We start from the raw sequence: 19855 nt of genomic DNA on the forward strand, positions 1-19855 counted from the left end.
TAAACAATTTAAAAAGTAAAACTAAAACAAGTTTCAAAGTAAGTTAGACAAATACACTTTGAAAATTATATATTATCCAAATTAAGCTTCTACTAATCTTCTTAAAGCTATAAGGTTTTTAACGTTGTTAGCGACAAGAGATAAGTTTCTCTTCAACATAAAACAACTAGTAGATTGTTTCAATTGAAGTAAAATACCTACCAACTATTTGCATTGATTTACTTTTAAATAGGTAGCTTTACTAAAAGCAAAATAAAAATTTGATTTAGAATTTACAAACCTTTAACAAGCTAATAATCTAAACAATATAGAATAGTTTCAAATAGTGAAAGGTATTTATAGATGTACAAATTTTTTTAAGTTCCGCTTATACGAGTACATAAAGAACTATATTGTAATAAACGCAGCGTTTCAATCGTATGTGCATATTCACTTTTGATTTTAATAATGGCATTTATTCTCAATGTGGTGAAACAGTTATATTTGCTATGGTAAGCTGACACGTTTATCTGTGTAATCTTAAAGCAATTTTTCTAGCACAGAACCTGAAACCTACTACCTATAAAATCTGTCATCGGAAAGTACTTAACGTAGCTTTGTTTTGAAAATGAAAAGCACATTTAAATTAAAAACTAATTTGGATTTTCTTGCTATTTTTGTTTCAGTGACTTAATTTGGCTACAAAAAGACAATAACGTTTTTGGCAGAAAGTTGTTATAAAGAGGCTTTTTTTTTTAATCTTAAAGTCTTAATTAGTTTCTAAGATAGCTTTTTTAACTCATTTTGGACTATTCCTTTACACTCTACGCTAGTGATCCGAAGTCTGCTTACAGTCGATCAACAAAGAAAAACTCCGCGGACACTTGGTTGTTCTATGTTTTTAACACATTTATTACGGATGAACTGTGTTTTTTATTATAAATCAAATAATGATTCTTTTAAACAACAGCCAAATAAAATTTTGAAACTTTTTACAAAAAACTCTATTTTTATATATTAATCATAAAAACATTATAAAATAGTTTTTATGCATACTAGCGATCTCAGATACAAATTTGATCTACGCAGTAACTAATAAAAATTTGTTATTTATTATTTTCTAAGTCATATTTGTCTAAGAAAAAAATAAACTAGTTTTATTAGTACTACTATGACTTTTACGCTAATAGACGATAAACAAACAGGACTCTTACATTGAACTCTTATTAAAGTTCACTTAAATTATAAATTAAGGTTTTAGTCACTTCCTTTTTATTGAATTAATTATTTCTAAGGGTAAAAAACAAGATTTTTAATAGGACAATTAAATGTTTAAATCTATTTGTTTATTGCGGTTTATATTTCATGTTACACTTTTCTTATAAAGTCACGATTGTAACGAAAGTTTAGCTTTGTTTACAGCTTGTCTTAAAATTCTATTTTTTTAATTTTTAGTTAACTTAATATTTGGTTTAATTTAGTTTATTTACAATAGATAAAAGATGAGCTTTACGCACATCAGTGTACAATGCTTGTAGAAAATCGAAAGCTTGCAAACCAGTGTGTTTAATTTAAATTGCTTAAAAAAATTCACACAGTATTTTTTTTAGTTCGAATCTCTTTTATAGAAACGAAGTAGTTTTTATTATGAGATACTTTAAAGCATATTTATATTTTAAATTGAAATAAAAATTCATGAATTTTCACAACTTACAAAAATTAACTTGAAAAATTTGTATTAAATTCATTGTAGTCTGGGTATTAAACTAAACTTAAACCCTTTTTTTTATTAAAAATGTTCAAACGAATATAAAAGAATATAATGAAAAGTATAGTATTTTATATATGCAATAGCATGCAGCAATGAGCCTAATGTAATAATTTGAGTAACTTATAAACTGTTATGTACTTTAAAATAAATTCGTTATATTAATCATACATTAAAGTAATTTTATCGGTAGTTTATTAATAACAACTTAGCTTTTCTAAAAATGAAAAAAAAAAGCTTAATTACATTTAAAATTAAAAACTTATAACTTTTTGGTATATTTATAAACTTCTCAAATGCTTTTCTTACTAATTGAGCAATTAGATTCTAGTAAGTCCAGTTTTGTTACAAAAAAAAACGAGGAAGCCAGCACACGTGATTGTAATTAAACAAATGTTTCCGCCGAGACCACTTCAGCACTGATTGCTGGCCCATTTTTGTTTGTTGTGTGAATTAATTACCGGAAGCTACTTCTTTTATCTTATCTCTAAAAGCTGCAGCAAAAGTAATAGGTGAAATTGCAGTCGGGAATGAATTAACTGAGATAAAAGAAAACGACGTTAGATGCTTAAGTTCACAATTAAACCGCTTGTGAGCGTCAACATTAAATGTAGAATAAGCTGTTTGCTGGCTTTTGTTTTTCTCCCTTTTGACGTTGCCCCTGCCTGTAAATTAAAGATGATGACATAATAACTTAAAGCTGCTAAATGTTCGTTTGAAATGCACAGTACCAAATTTTTCTTTTAAATTTAAAGCGAAAAATTTGCTGAGCTAATTTTTGCGCTTGAATAATAAGATAAAGATAAATAAAGTTCATTGTTGAAAATATTTGATATTTTTGGCTACATTTTTCGATTTATCCAACCGCTTTAAATATCTGGATGATGTTTCAAAACTATTCATCGTGCCAAATTAAAGTAAATAAATGAATTTCTGATTGATGTATTTTTCCTTTCCAAACTGCAAAGCACCTGAGTAAATTCCATAAAACTGTGTGTGGTCGACGCAAAAAGTCTTATAGATTTTTAAATTAAGCTAGTATATACTTACTACGCTAATTTTATTATCAATCATTTTATTTAAGCACTTTTGTTATTAAGTTACATTTTCAAAAGTTTTAAAATACTAACGTTTTAATCTTCTTTGCTCAAAAAAAAACATCAAAAAAACTGCTTGTAGTCTAATAAACTACAAATTATTGACTTATGTCTGAAAAAAATTTTGGTTTTAAGAGTTAAATAGTAAGCTTAAAAGCTAGATTTATACTACTTTTTTACCAAATAACTAAGTTTTTATTTCTGAACTAAAAACAACACTACTCGGTACAGCAAAGGCAATAAAACTTAACAATAGCAGTACATACTATACGAAAGAGAATAAGAAAGCATCAAGAGTGGCAAATAGGCAAGGAAAATTGTACTAACTGCATTATTGCATAACTAAACTATTTACCTAGCTTCTTTCCTTTTGTACCTACTTAGCTGCGAAAAACTTACCATTTAGTTGATTAAAAGCTGAAACTTTTAATTCTGCAGATTACATATTTATGTAGACATATGATAAAAAATTTGGTATAAGTTTTATAACTGTTTCTGTATAACTAAAGTTTATTTCGTTTAGTTTTATTTATATATACGAAAACTAAGAAGTTTGATAAAACTACTGTTTATAGTATTATTATTTTACATGTTTACAGTGATACTTTGTATTTTTTTTCTCAAAAGATTTTTGTATATAAGTAAACATTAAATTCATTGTTACTCAAATAACTTAGACACGGAGCTTAAATTTTAATAAATGAATTTTTGTTTTTTGAACTTTCAATAACAAAGCACATAATAAGTAGATTAAAGAGAAAGAAGTTAAAATTTTCTCACAGAAGTTACAAAAGTGTAATTAACTTTTCAGAACAAAATCCATACAAATAGTTTTGCTAATAATTAAAAATAGACCCTATTAATTAATACCTATGTATATATATAAATATTGTGTAGTATCAACCCTAATCTTTTAAATTTTAGTTAAGTATAGCTAGTTTGTTTTAAAGCATTATTTTGAACAAGATAAAGCTTGTGATCCTGACTATTTAATTAGGTACTTATTGTATTATATGATACTATAACAAAAACTTTAACCAAACACTCATTACAACAATTTTCATAGAAGTCTATTGAGAAATGAAAAGCACTTTAGTATTTTTTGTTACGTCACTGTTACTTCTTTACTCAGTGAGGCAAGTTGATGGAGGCTGCCAGCTCGACTTCAACAAAATGAAGCACCGTCGTTTAGAAGCGATCAGAGGCCAGATACTCAGTAAGCTCGGCTTTCAGGAGCTACCTAGCAACCAGGAGGACATAAGGGAGCCGACAGAGGACGAGTTGAGACTGTACAACGTGACAAAAGAGTTTGCAGCTGAAGAAGCGAAGAGAAAGAAGAGGGAGTGCGGAGTCGAGGGAGACGACAAGTACTACGCTCAGGATCTTCATACTGTGTACGAGAAAGACAACGCTATTATAGGTTGTTTTGACTTTCTTAGTAATAAAGCGTTTAAAAAAAATTAACAACAAACACAAGCTTTGTAATGTTTAGATTCGCTTTATTAGAAGATATATGTATCTTTTTACAAAACTAAGTTTTGAAACTATACTTTAATGTAATCGCTCAGATCACTAATGTAGTTGTATTAATAAAAAATTTCGAAACTATTAATTTATGAGTTATCACTTTGTTGTTTACTATGTCACGATTTATTATGTAATCCAATTAAAATGTAGCTTTTACCAGTAGTTACAAACTTTTTAAAATATTGTTTAGTTTGGTCATTTAAAGAGGTTTTGTTCAGTGTTCACACTTGATTAATAAGTGTATATTTTAACTTTAGTAAAAATTTTGAGTATTTTGTTTTAACTTTTTTATTAGTATGAAAACTATTTGTACTTGTATGAAAATAAACAATAAAATGGCGTTAAAATGCGATACAAAACAATTATTTTAATAAATTATTGTTTACTAATTATACTTTTAGTCATAACATCAAAATTATCTTCATTACTAGAATTTTTTTAAGCTTGTTTTCAAGAAAATAAAACGATTTATTATTTGTTTGTTAGTTTTTTGATTAGCAATGAAATGAAATTTTATTTTACTTTAGTAATAAAAAATCTTTGTATTATTGAAAATAACTAGCATCTTTTGACTATAGTAAGTAATGTGTTTTCTTTGTTTTAGTTACTTAAGAAATTTGTAAAGTGTTAAGTCTGTTTTAAAAATCTTTTTGATTTTAAATATTTTCTATTAAAGTTTAAGAGATTTTCAACGCTTAGGGTAATTTCTACTACAATTCGTTTAACATCTCAAGTACAGATATTTTTTAAGTAAATTTTTTCAACGGATATACTTTATGAAATAGCGTATTAATTCATATCATTGGAAATAAAGTTAAATTAAAAACTAATAACTCATTCCAGTGCACTTAAATACGCACGCACTGCGGTTAAATTTGAAATCACACTATGTACCTAGAAAATTTATAGTTCGATTAAAAAGAGAGCTATAGCTTAGCATTGCTAAACATCAAGGCACAATAGCTATAGAATAAAAGTCTAACAATCAACAGAAATAGTAAGAAGATTTACTTTTTTATAATTTTTTTTTATAAGCCTAGCTATAAATTTTCATTCTAATATATATAATATACCACAAGTGATAATTAATAAAGTAACTATTAAATTATAAATCCGGTAATCGACAAATCGGGACCACACATGCTGCGCACCTTTAAAATTCTCAAGTGTATTTAACGTCGAATTAACCAAGAGTTTGATAATTTATACCAACTGCTGATAATTAGCTAATTAGCATATGTTACACTGCTACTAAACTGCTGCAAGTAATTATAAGATGTAAACAATTATCAAAAAAAAAGAATAAAAAGAAAACAGTGTATGGTGTAACACTTTCAGACACTCATAACATACAAATTAAAGTCTTTAAATTTCCACGCAAAACCCAAAGGTTTTTAAATGCTGGTGCAGGGGCGTATCCGACCGCAAATACTGCTGGAAAGCTGAAAAGAATTAGCAACGTGATATCAGCCATCTATAACAAATTGAAATATAAAAACTCTCTTAAAAATTATAAATTTAAGCTTTATAGAATTCTGGTCCGCTATGAATTTTTAACGAGTTTAATTTCATTCAAAGTCAAAATTTAGTTTAGTCTTTTTATACTATATAACTTCATTTAGTAAAATATTTCAAAATCGAGAATTATTCTTGTTTCTGTTTGTAGAAAAGCAAAATGCTTTGTACTTAATTAGTTTTATAAAACTTTAGACTTTAATATCTTAATTAAATAGCTACTTGATATTTTTATTTTTACTTTACAAACACTGATCCATAATTGAAACATTCATCTTCTGTTAATGTTTTATAAGTTTTTACAAAAAAAAGTCAAATAAATCTATGATAAAGTTTTTTAATTATACAGTTTTGATATATGTAAGCACTAACGGTTTTTTTTGTAGTTATTGGTGTTGTCAAATACCTTCTAATTTGATAAAACGTATTAGCTCAACTCAGGTCACTGGTCAGTGTTTAAGCTTACATACATAATTAGCAAAAAGTACAATAGCTCTTGAATACTTTAATGCATAAAAAATATTTAGATTATTTTGTGACATATTTTTCTATATACAAGTTTTTATATAACTTATTTTTGAATGGTTATCGCTAATACTTATAACTGATAAAAAATTTTCAAGTTTTCAACTTGTATACATTACAGATCAGTATGAGAAAAACAATTCGAAAAGAGCCCATTACTTTCACTTTGATCTCTCTTCTCAGAATGTTAGTGCAGATGATCTTATTTCTGCTTACTTCCGGATTAAACACGAAAAAACAACTGGGGCTAAATCAACTGAAAGAGTAAGTTTGAACTTTCTTAATATACTATAGCTAAATCAATGTTACTAACTTGTTCAACCAGATATGATACTGGTTAATCATAAACGACCAACTATTTAGAATAATAAAACCGAAAAAGACATTAAAATTAGAAAGCACTTAATCAACTACCGTTTGTTTTTCTACTCTTTTTAAGATTTTCCAGTTCGAAAGTGTTTTAAACAAGTATATTAGCAGCTTAAAATAATCCAACTAATTAAACACAAAGTTAATATATTATGCTTGTTAATTTAATTGCCGATAAAATTAATTTTCATAAAAACTAACGTTCAGTTTAACTTAGTAATAATTTAACCATATTTTACTATGACCCTAAAACTTTTAAGAAATTATTATTAAATTACTTTTTTTTTCTTTCTTGTACAGTACACTTGTAGCTTACACATATATTTGCAATGTTTTTAATCCACGAAATAAATGGAATACGTTAAAAATAACACTACATAGCTTTTCATCTAAAAAAATTATAAATTGTATATCAAACCGCACAAACATTTGTAGAAATTTTTTGTCTATTTTTTATCTATTTTCGTTCAAAGAATTCCTTAAAAGTTTTGAGATTGACTCATTTTCAACAACTCGATAAAATTTCCGGATAAATTTTAGTAAACTAGTAAAAATTTCTACTTATTTACTTTTTTTTAATCACCTTTTACTTATTTCAAATGTTTCTAATGCAAAAAGTGACTTAAATATTACATTTTGTTTCATTACAAAAATAATTTTTACCTAACAAACTGTTTTAACAAGTTTTGTACGTAACATTTTCTAAAATCTAAAAAACATGTAGTTTTTTATTAGTACAACATTAAGTTATTAAATGTAATCAAAAAATGATTTGCAATTTAGCGTAAGAAAATTTGTAACTTACCTAACGTCTTTTTAGATATTTTTTTACAAATCGACTTAAATTGTATAAAAACGCTAAAAATTTAAATAAAATCTTGAATAAAACTGCATGCTGTTTAACTTTTTTAACATTATAATTTGGTTTAAGCTTTTAACTTTCATTATATTTCATTTCAATACACCTTAGATTAAGTTCAATTACTATGAGCATTGCAAGTATGTTTTTATTTTACAAAAATAACAGTTTTATTATTATCTGTGCAAATAAACACTTAAAAAAGATCTTTTTAAACTAATAATAAAGACTGCGTACTTTAACTTATTTTCTTCACAGTTGGTCATAAACGACATAGAAGGGAACATTGGAACCGACAAGAAAAACAAGCGAGTATTGCACGACTTCTACATGGACCTTACTTCGGACGAGTGGCAATCGTTTGACGTGACCAACACTGCTAAGAGGTGGATAAGGTCTCCAGGTTCGTTTACACTGGGAAATATTTTTGATAAGTTTTTTTTTTTACTTTTGAAGGCATTTTTGATCGAGCTAAAATTATAAAAATACTCTTGTTCAGATTTATATGATTAAATATGACCCAATATTTGTATTTCAATAAACATTATAACTAGAACGTATGACAATTAGTAAATATTGTGTTGCTTCTTTTGTCTTTTTTGTAAAATTATAACGTTATAATTTTTATTTAAAATGTATAGTCTACATTTAATTGCATAATAAGTACATTTAAGTATTTTGAAAACTTAACATAAAGTATTTAACTCTTTTTATAACTTTCGGTTATCAAAAAATATTGAGTGAAGGTTGGCAAACTGTATTAATGACTATGAAGCCGCATTAGAGCTTAAATTTATACAATGTCTAAATATTTTGTTTCCAATCATTTCATTTACAGCCGTCTTACAAAACCAAAATCTGAGGTATGACTAAACCGCTTTTTTATTAATTCCAAACACACCATTAATTTGATACCCAATTAACACCTAATTTTTTTAAGAGTCAAGTAATATAACTCAAACAGTTAAAACTAAAAAAGTTTTGTAATTAAACTTTACACAAACATATTAATTTTTACCTAATAAATATAGTTCTAGCAAAAAAAGCTATAAAACGATTAGAGTAAAACATTCAAACTAAACTTAACGGAGAAAATAAAATAGATGTGATACAAAATACGCTAACAAGTATGATGCGCTGAAAATAAAATCAACATAAAAAAAAAATCTCATAAACATTCTAGTTTGAATTTCTTATTATTACTTATTTATTAATATGTTAGTGGGCGTGCTAAACACTCTGACGTCATGATCTTAGAATAGAACTCAATTGTTACTAGAAATCTTTGCTCTAAATTAGCTGTCAGATATAAGTTATTAAGAAAATATGTTTTTTTATATTATATGATAAAGAGTTATTTGAGGAGTTTAGCTTTTTGTTGGTTGTAATTTTTGAATTTTATTTTTTAATAGGGTAAATTCACATTTAAATCCTACCATTAAACACATTTAACATACTGTGCAACTTATCTTTGGCTGAATCAAGTTGTATATCAAATTACATGTTTTTTTACAGGTTTAATAACAGACCACTAATGAGTTTTTTTCAAAATTATGTTTCATTTTTAAGTATAGCTTTTTAGCTAGCATATTATAACTCAACCAAACTATAATTCTTAAGCATAATGCTCAACAAAGTTCTAACCTAAAACAATAGTTAATGACATAGTATTAAATTACGAGATAAAAGCATAACAAAAAACACAATATACTGAATTTTAAGTCGAATTTATAAAGCATACACACTTGAAACAAAAAAAAGCAAAAAAAATTGTGTACATAAAGCTTTTATACCGTTATTTTACTACGAAGACAGCAAACATAACAAACTTTACACCAGCGTATAGTAAAAAAATAGTGGATAAAACTAGTTAAGAGCCGAACAAAAAATTTATATCAACCTTAAAAAACTAATAATTTGTAGTGTTTTTACTTTTTTGAAAAGTATTTGTAACTTTTACATAAAAATTTATTAATAGTTAGATTGAATTTATTATGTTAAGTTTTACAGTTATCAGATTACCCTGTATTATAACTAATCTAAACAAACTAAAAGTTCACGTGCTAAAAAATTCAATGATTTGCAGAAGGCTGCATCTTGTTTTCTTTGTTTAAACACACCCGTTTAAACACGCCTCTTTAAAAGTAGTACTCTTTAGATACATAGAGGTGTGTTCAAAATGAAAATATATTAGTCTCATAGAAAACCTTTAAAAAAATCAGGTGTAATATTTATATACAATTTTCATACTTTTTTTTAAGCTGAACTAATGTTATACATCATACTATAATAAAAAAGTTTTTTACAAAGATATAATTTTAGTATGCCTTTTTCCATTGAAGAATTATCAAAGTTTAAGAAAAAATGAATGATCCAAAAACTAACTAAAAATCGTTATAGTGGTCGACTGCTTAAGTTTTTTATCAGCTTATGATGTAAAAATTTGTTGTCAAATACAGCTTCAATTGTCTTCCATTTGACAGTCTACGCTCAACACTTGTTTCGCTGCCAAATTTGTGTTTAAAACGCAACAAATTGCCCCTTTATCTACTGGTTGAAAAAATAATGAAAAATTAAAATCTCTTCGTACTGACTAAATAAGCATTTTCGTTTTTAAAAATTATTAGTTTATTTAATTAGCCTGAAATTTCTTTTGCTTAAAGCCAGTAAAATGTATGACGTTATTTCTAAATTTTTGTCTATTTATTTGGTATTTTAGAAACTGTTTGATGATTTATACGGTTTAATAAATAGGAATGATATCATAAAGCTATGTAGTTTTCATGAGTTTACTAATGCACAAAATAATTGTAACTATCAATTGTTAAAGAGTTTCTTTTTTGTTAGAAACCGTAAAAATATCAATTTAATAAACGCTTTGTTCTGTGCACAACATTTACTAATGGAATATTAAGTAAAAGAAAACTTATATTCTAGTTTTACCGCGTTTATGGACACACTATAATTCTTTAACAACTAAAAAGTAACCTAAAAAAATAACATTATATAAAACTTTACAGTTTTTTAATTGTTTTCTATGAGCATCACAAACTATAAAGTTCATATATTAATTGAAGAAACAATATTCACTAAAATGACTGACTTGTATCTAAGCTTTAGAAGCAGTACGTGTGAAAAAAATGCTAGCATCTTAATTAATTTTTTGTAACATTTAAATGACATGTAAACTTTGAAGTATATTTTAAACTTTTTAATTTGGTTTGATACCATCATTTATTTTAAAAATCAAATATCCGTCAAGTTTTCGTGCTACGAGCAGAAATTGAAATCGCTCAGTTGTCACGCATGTAATGTAGCGTCACAATGCTTAGACGTGATTGATATTGCTGTAGCGGAAAGGGGAATAGTTGGTGTGACGTCACAAAAAAGGGCAGGAAGCGGAAACTTCACGTGCTATGCTGTCATAATGTATAACCTTTTTAGCATTTACGTTTTCAAGATCAACCTACTTTATTCTGCTCCTGATGCAGCATTTATTTACAAGTTTATACGCCAAACTCTTGATAAAAAATATCTCTAACAACGTCTTGACATAAGTTACTAAGTTTATAGTATTTAAAAGTGATTCAACAGAAGTTTATGAACATAATTTAAACTGTAATACTATTTTGTCACAAATTAGCTAAAGTTAAACAGATCGTCTTTTATTTCGTAACTGAATTTAAAAAAAAACTCGCTTTTCCAACCAAAAGCTTCTAAAAAATAGAACTAAGTAGTCGCCTTTTTTTGTAATGCTACACAACAACAGTAATTTTACTGTTTGACATAATTCAAAAATGTCTTACAATACTTTAAAAAATAAGCTAATAACCATAAAACCAAAACAAAGTATCATTTTTAAAGTATACAACAAGCAGTTAGTCTAACTGAATTTAAATTTTAACTTGGATTTTTTAATAACAGAACTTTTAAATTATAAAACAGATAAGAATTTTGGTTTGGAACTGACTTTAGCTTGTTCGGACAGTTGTGCATGTCATGATCCAAACTTGACCATTGAAACGAATATTCAAGGTTTTGTTTTATCACTAAACGTAACTTTAAGTATAAAACTTATAAATATTATAGACAGCTTTAAAACATTTTTTTAAGGTTTGAAACTCAAACGTTGTATTTAAAAACTAAGCACAAAATTTTATAAATTTATAACACAACATTATTTGGCATATCTATTTTAGTCTAATTTTTTATATTGTAAAAACAAAAAGTAATAACTTTAAAATGGATGTTAATTCATGTAAATTCTTAAAAGTTTGTAATGTTACAAGCTGTATGTAAAACTTTAGTCATGCAGAATTTATTTAAAATAATTACACAAACTAGATACTAACTTTAGTCTGGGTCATTGCAAAGCAAAGTCTGGTAATTTATTAAACTTTACTTGCAAAATATACATATATATACTTATTATTTATTAACTTTTGTTATAATTTTGATTTTGAAACAACAAATTGCAGAAACAACATAAGTTAATTTACAATTAATTACTTTTAAAATTATTTTTTTGATTGTGAAAACTAGTTTTTGTGAAAACTATTGTATAAAAGTGTTTTTGATTATTTTAAGATTAAATTATTAAACTTTTTATGCAAACTTTCAAAAATGAACCCCTACAAACTTTACACTTAGTTCTGTTATTTTAACAATCTTTGCAGAATAAACTTCATTAGTTTAACATTTTAATCCAGAAACCAAATCAACTAAACTTTACAATAAGGAAACTTAATAGCCTTTTACCAGCGGTCAACTATGTATTACATAAAAACATTTTCTAGATAGATAATATTTCATTTTTGAAAACAAAGTAAAAGTTTTATCGAAAGCAGCCCTCATGAAATGTTTGGTTGTATGAACTTCTGGATGATTACCAAGATCAACATCCTTTCGTCTTTTTTGCTGTTGAAAAAACAATTGTTGGTGTTTACAGGCGCGTATTTATCTAATCTGTTGACGTCTAAATAAGCTGATTGTTTTCACAATATGAAATCGCTTATGCTCAATTTCCACCCCAGTGTAAACAACCTTGCTCATGAAAGCTTGACTAAAAATACAAATCTAAACAGTTTTCATTACATTCTTGCGAAGTTTTATACATTGCAATAAAATGCCACTTGCCTGTATTCGTTTAGAGCTACCATAAAACGTCTTATACAGAGTAGTAATTAGTTTGTTGTAATCTGAATAGCTATATATTTTAACTGTTGTATTTTGTGGAATTTTTTACTTATAAAAAGTTGTTAAGACAATTAAATTAAGTTCTTAATACAGCATTTAAACTTATGAAAGATGCAAAGACTTAAAAAAAAAAGATTTACCAAAACGTATACTAAAAAAATTAGTTGAAATTATACGATGAAATAAAAGATATTTTTACCCTTAGAAATTATTATTATTATTAAAAAACAAATCAAATCAATCGTAAGCAAAAAAAAGGAAACTCTCACATAAGTAACGAAGTTGCAACAACAATATTAATAAAAAAAGCATATGAAAGCAAAAGCAACTCGCCTGTCAAAAATACTTTATTAAAGTTTCTGCTCTTTTACTCTCTATGAGAAGGTACACGTGTAATTGAAAATATTTTCACGGCCAATTGATAAAAATAAGAAGAGTCGCTAACAGAAACCCCTTAATTTAAAAATCAAAGTCGCTAAAATGAAATATCAATTGTTACATACAAACTTAATGAAATATCACGCAGAGTTCAATGACGTTGTACACAATTTCAATAAATTATATATTTTTTATAATTTGCATTTCATTCATCACCTTTTAAAGTGTTCACTTCGTGTTTTCAGTACTTAATTCAATAGTTAAATTCAGAGTATTGCAAGAAACTTTAATTAGATCAAGGTCATATAGTTTTTAAGAATTTGAAAGTAGTTTTTGCTATACGAACGAAAAAAATATAGACTAATTCTTTATTTATAAAATATTTCAATAACTTAAATAAGATTGAATATAACTTAAGTAAATTAAAGAAAACTATTATATATTTACGATACAAACATTTGAAGTCGAAATTAAGTTTAAACAATATACGAAAGACATTCAGTTCAAATTTACTCTGTATATTCTGATATACTACACGCTATTTTCATCCGTGGATACATAACAATAAATAAAAGACAATCTTAACTTATAAAGTAACAGTAGTAATTATCATAAGTAAACGTTAATTACATACAAAGTCAACTGCATAAAACTAGTCAACATACTAATTATTAGAGCTTATTAAATACAAACATATAAACACCAAAAAGAGCATTAAGTATATAAAACAACACTATAGTCAAATTCTTTTTGCCTACAAAAGGTAGATTTTCTATTTAAGATACATATAGCTTCCATTTTGACTAAGTCAAACACGTTACAACAACTTTTAATATTCACTAATCTCTCCAAATCAGAGTTTCAGCACAACTCTGATTGTTCACCAAATGTTCCGCAATAGCAAATGTTCCGCAATCCACTGACTGTCTTTTGTATACTATTTAAAATATATGTTAACTATCAAATATTATGTTTAAAATATCAAAAAAATATACTTTATTTTATATATACAATACATCTATTAAATAAAAATTCTAAAATTAAAAAAAAGTAACTGTTGTTTTTAATTTTCAACGTTTATATAACGACCAATAGTTTTAAAACTCGTAAAACTGTACATTTGTTAAATATGATGACCAGTGTTAAAATAAGTATCAAAACTACTATTTAGTACAAAATGACTTTAATAATTTGGGCATTTGTGATTTTTAATTTCCTATAAATTACAAATAATCTTCATATTTATTAACGTTACATTGCATCACTAACACAGTGCTAATACTATACCACTGTTTCTTTAGAATATATTGCACTTTATTAAAAACAAGCAACTCTAACCTAATTAAACCTAAATTTACCTACATAAAATTGTTCTTAGTTTAATAAATGTAATACAACTTAAATAAACTGCACTAAGTTAAATTTAATAATTTTTTAGTTACTTTAAAATCAAGTAGGTGCAGTAATTATTTTTAAAATAACATTAGTCAGAAATGAGACTTGACAGGTTGTTAAATAAAAACTATTAGGTCACAAAAAATTTTAGGCAACTAAAATTTTTCCACAGGAACGAGGTCGAGCAGAACGAAACGGGCGGAACAGCGGAGACGGGGCAGGGGCGACAGGGACACGGAGGACGTGCCTGTCACCACCCACACCCGTGACATGACCTACCCCCATCTGGTGTTGGTGACGCGCGCCCGCAACGAAGACGATGACGTGGAAGACGCGAACCAGTCGCGCAGGCGAAAGAGAGCCGCGCCGCTACAATCGAGAAAAAAGTCAAAGCTGGACGGAGACTTTTGCTTCAAACAGAAGCCGAGCTACTCGAACTGCTGCCTGAGGAAGCTGTACATTGACTTCAAGAAGGATCTGAAGTGGAAATGGGTGGCCAACCCGGCTGGGTACTACGCCAACTTTTGCGCCGGCTCGTGTCCGTACATGTACAGCGGGGACACGATGCACTACAACGTGCTGTACATGCACCGAATGAACAACCCGAACGCCTCTCCCTCTCCGTGCTGCACGCCCAAAGAATACGGTCCCCTCGTTATCATGATATACTCCGGAGGCAGGTATCGAACAAGGCAGCTGACTGACTTGCTCGTTGATTCTTGTAGTTGCGGTTAATTAAGAGAGATAGAGAGAGATTGTTTAGTTATTAGAGCTTGCTTTCTGTCGTCTGATTAAACAAGATGCAACTTTTCTCGCGAAAAACGAGTTTCTCGTTTAACTGCTCGTTCTGATAACTGAACCTCTAACTTTTCTTTTGGTTTGTTGAGCATGGAGTCGGGCTGGCCAGACCCTCTTTTATCCAACAACTTTTTCTGTTCAGCTGCTGGTCAGCTGGCTTTTCTTGAAATGTTAAGTGTAAAAAAACAGTTATATCTCTACTAAAGTGTTTATTTAAAAACGTGATGAGCTCTTATTTATTGCTTAGTCAGTAAATTTTAAGCGGGCGTTGGTCGGGTTTCACTGCGTACGAACTTTTTTTTTTGGGTTCTTCACACACCCACGCTGCGTTTGAGAACAAATTTCTTTGTTGTGTAGTCTCCTAACAGTCGCCTTTCTCGTTTCGTGTCTTCTTCATTTTTAATCCTCACAAAAAGCTAACTTTTTACGTTTCGTTTTCGAGTCGGCTGTTGAATCATATTTTGCTACTATTTTTACTGCAGTATTCGTGTGTCTTTTTATTTAAACAAAGTTTACGATTTATTTTTCAAACTGTTTCAAAGCTTAAAAATTCTTATAACTTTATATTATAAGCTTATCAACTTTAAAAACTACAATAATAAAAAAAAAAGTAATTTTGTAGGGATTTTATGCAATTAAGTTATATGAAAAAAAAAATTGATCGTAATCTTTAGAATAAACTTAAAAAACAAACTATACCGTTTATTTATATATTTTAAATTCAAAATTAAATCAAGACTAAATAAGATTATTTTAAGTTTTAAAACAGACTATAACTTTATGAAAATTTATACAAAGGTTATACTAAGTTTAGTTTTTTTATAATACTTTTCAAAACTTACCATATAAAGAAATGTTATAGTTTATGTAAACGATAAAAACTTAATTAATATAAAAACAAATTAGCAACTGTTTTACAGTATAATTATAACTTTTTTCACAAGCCATTTTTTAAGTTTTATTTTTAAAATTGAATATTGTTTTTAAAGTTATTTAATTTTTAAAAAATGTTCTAGGACACTGTTTACTAGATGGAAACAGAATCTAGTAAACAAAAGTTTTTTTTTAACTTAATAGAATAATGAAACATTAATACTGGTACTTTTTTATAAGAATTAACTAAACAGTAGTGAAACTTAAATAAAACAGTTAACAAAAAACAACAATATGAAACGTAAAAAAATGCAATCAACAAGTTTATATTAATATTTTAAACTTTATTTAAGCACTTTTTGATGATATTTTTTATTTGTATTGTCTTAAAAGTTTTAAAAGTTGTGGATATTTTATATAAGTTTTGGTTAGCGATTGGAAATACACTTAACTTATTTGCATTATGCATTGGTGGATTAAAAATTAAACTTACAGCTGGCACAGCTGCATTTGATAATTAAAATATCTCAATTCAACAGTCCTATATTCATTAAACTCGTATAAATGCCTCTGTGGTGACTTTTGTTTTACTTAAGAATTTTTACTTTTGTTGTTTTTTGGTCTGCTAAGTGTTTTTTAGCTGAGTTTTTTCATAAGAAAAAAATTTAACTGAAATAAAAATCAAAGTTACAATACTTTTAGTTTTATACCAATAATAATATACATCGACTAGCTAGATAGATACTTACAAAGCTTTTATACTATATAATATCACATCGTAGATTTTTCATATTAACAATTTTGAAAAATCAAAACATATCTTAAGGTTTTGATATTTAGTATTTTTAAGTATAAAAAGTTTATTTTTATTAGTGTTGACTATAAAGCATTGCTCAATTTACGGAATCAAGAGCTTACTTAAATAATATACTTGCTAATTTACTGTTTTATTTTATGTTATATTATACATTATCAGCTATATTGTTAGAGTGCAGTTCAATACTTTAGAAGGTAAGGTTTTTTCTCACTGAAAACGGTCAAAATAAATATGTAAATTGGCACGTATTTTATTCAATATTAAGAAGTTAAACTCTATAATCTAAAGTCTTTGTATTAAAATAATTGTCTTAATTAACTGGTTTTTATCAAGACTAGAACATTTTTTTCTAAATCTCATTATGGTATGGTAACACAAAGTTATTTTTCTTTTCTTTTTCTTGTAATAAATTCATTTAAGACTGTAAACAAGTCAGAGTAATAGAATTTTGATATTATTACAACTGTGATGAAATTTTCTTGATCCTAACCATATTGAACTAAATCATAGACTACTAGATCATATTAGAGAAATAAAGTTTTAGAATTGAACAAATTGATGTTGCTAGGGTTTCAATTTGTAAAGTAAGCTGCAATAAGTAAACAGATTTGTTTTAGTATAGACAATGTTTAAAGTTTAAAGTTATAAAACATAAATTGTTTTAATCCTAGTTGTTTTAAATAATAAGAGTATGTTTAGTTGCAACATGTAGAACAAGAAACTAAAAAGTATTAATATTTGAAGTAATAACGACTGATTTTGTAGTATTATCCTTGACTTTTCAACAGTTTTTCAGCCGTAAATCACTTAAGCTATTAAAAAGCTAAACTACCAAATATGATAACATAATACTTACTTTTATGAGTAATTTTCATTTTAATAAGCTGGCTGACAATAAGATTAATATTCTCGGTTAGCCTTAAAATAATTATAGGTTTGTATAAATTGTATTATATTTTTGTAGATACCTCACAAAAATATTAAATTAAAACTTTTTCAAACTATGTCTAAACTGATCGTTTAATCAAAGTTCAAACAGTAAGTTTTAATATTTTAAGCTTAAGCTTTTCTATTTACTAATCTAATTAAAATAAAACTAAATAAAGCTTTAAAAAGTAAAAATTTGTAAGTAATTCAGTCTCTGAATCTTAATACACTTATTATAAAAAACAAAAAATAATAATATAATTAATTTTGGTTTGTTAACTTGTTAAAACTAAATTTCTTTTTTTAAGAACTGTTTTTTTTTTAATATAAAAGAACAAAAGTTATTAGTTATAACTTTTAATTATACTTTAGATCTACATAGATCTATCTAGTTGTTTTTGACAGCGATTTTTTTTCAATGTTTTGATTATGTAAATTTGATCTTAAATAAGGTTTTGCATATCTGTTTTAAATAAAATTGGTATTCATTAGTTTTTAATTGTTAAACTAAAAAAATAAGTTTATTAAATATTCGTTTTTATCTATTTAAAATACATGTTGTTACATAAATAAAATGTGTTCCCTAAATTTAGTTCCACTGTTTTTTTTGTTATGATGTGAACATTTTATTTTTTTAAACTAAACTTTAAAAAAGCTTATTTTTAGTTTTAAAATATGTTTACAAGTTTTTCAACTATTAAAATGAAGGTTTAAGATAAATTATTAAAATTTGAAGTAAAATACACTAAACGTTTAATCAATCACTTTATTAATAAAAGGTGGTAGTCTTTTTATATGGATTTTTATTACAAAAGTGAACTTTTTAAAGGTTTTTAAGAATGTTTATGTTATACATTTCAGTAACAGTATATAAAAAACACATCATCGCTTAAACATATGTAACAAAATAACCACATAAAATGCTTCCGTAGAAAGCTTTAAAGCATTTATAAAAATTAATAAAGTATCTTATGCACCATTTAGTATAAACAAACCAAAAGTTTTTAATTATTTTGGTTACAAAATACAGTTTTTATAAAGTAATTGACAGGTATTTTTTTGAACGCATAAGTTATGATCTAGGGAGGTTGTGTTTAAGTGTGCATATGTTATTTACATTAAGCATTTAAATGATTCCCTGTGCACAAAAATTCGATGAATGATTTACTTTTAATTGAAATAAGTTTCTATTATACTCTAAAATTGTTTTAATTTTTTTGTACTTCGTTATCAACTTTATTATGTTAAATACGATATTGATAAATTGAGCAAAATAAAAAAAGTTTTTCAATTCATTTTAAAAATTTACTGTGCAGAAAGTCTTATTTTTCTTCAATATTATAATTTAACAATGCTCAAAGGAACAATCTTTCTTAAAGTTTTAGAGCTAATATTTTAAGATTTTTCTCATGGGTCAGCAAACTAAAGCATTGGACAAGATTCGGTCCGCTTATTTTTTTATTTGAAAACATTGTACAAAACAAACAAACTAAAGTTTTTTGTAGCAAATATTTGTTAATATATCTTAATTTAGTTGTTAGTAAAAAGTAGTGCTTGTTTTACAGTCCTTTCGTTACAACTTAACGTATTAATATTTTTGGAATTTTTCTTATAATTTTCTAAAAATACTTTTCCCACAAAGATTTTTTTCTACCAAATCTATTTCAATTAAATTTTATGACTCAACGTAAACTTTTATTTTGAAAAATTTTGAGTAAAGTGTTATATTTATTAAAAAACTTAAGTGGAAAGTAATTTGATAATTTTATGATATAGCTTCATCATTAACTACATACGCATAATTTAACAATTAAGTCACTACTGTGTTTTGT

General features: G+C 26.3%; 1 protein-coding gene across 1 annotated transcript; it reads left to right on the plus strand.

Annotated features, from left to right (window-relative positions):
* Nucleotides 1-1829: 1829 nt before the first annotated feature.
* LOC145830075 (transforming growth factor beta-2 proprotein-like) lies at nt 1830-16081 on the plus strand. The gene is made up of 5 exons (XM_082937962.1): nt 1830-4264; nt 6533-6675; nt 7898-8042; nt 11585-11674; nt 14781-16081. Exons 1-5 carry the CDS (start codon nt 3925-3927, stop codon nt 15341-15343), a joined length of 1281 nt encoding a protein of 426 aa, XP_082794088.1. The 5' UTR covers nt 1830-3924; the 3' UTR covers nt 15344-16081.
* Nucleotides 16082-19855: the final 3774 nt, after the last annotated feature.

The sequence above is a fragment of the Thalia democratica genome, chromosome 2 (assembly GCF_965202585.1).
Source record: "Thalia democratica chromosome 2, ktThaDemo2.hap1.1, whole genome shotgun sequence".
Lineage (NCBI taxonomy): Eukaryota > Metazoa > Chordata > Thaliacea > Salpida > Salpidae > Thalia > Thalia democratica.

Bases quoted from the DNA above. Each gene is read 5' to 3' on its own strand.
- LOC145830075 (XM_082937962.1), top strand. From the start codon at position 3,925: ATGAAAAGCACTTTAGTATTTTTTGTTACGTCACTGTTACTTCTTTAC. The intron at 6,676-7,897 runs GTAAGTTTGAAC...TTTTCTTCACAG, and splicing joins GGGCTAAATCAACTGAAAGA to TTGGTCATAAACGACATAGA. The intron at 11,675-14,780 runs GTTTTGTTTTAT...ATTTTTCCACAG, and splicing joins CATTGAAACGAATATTCAAG to GAACGAGGTCGAGCAGAACG.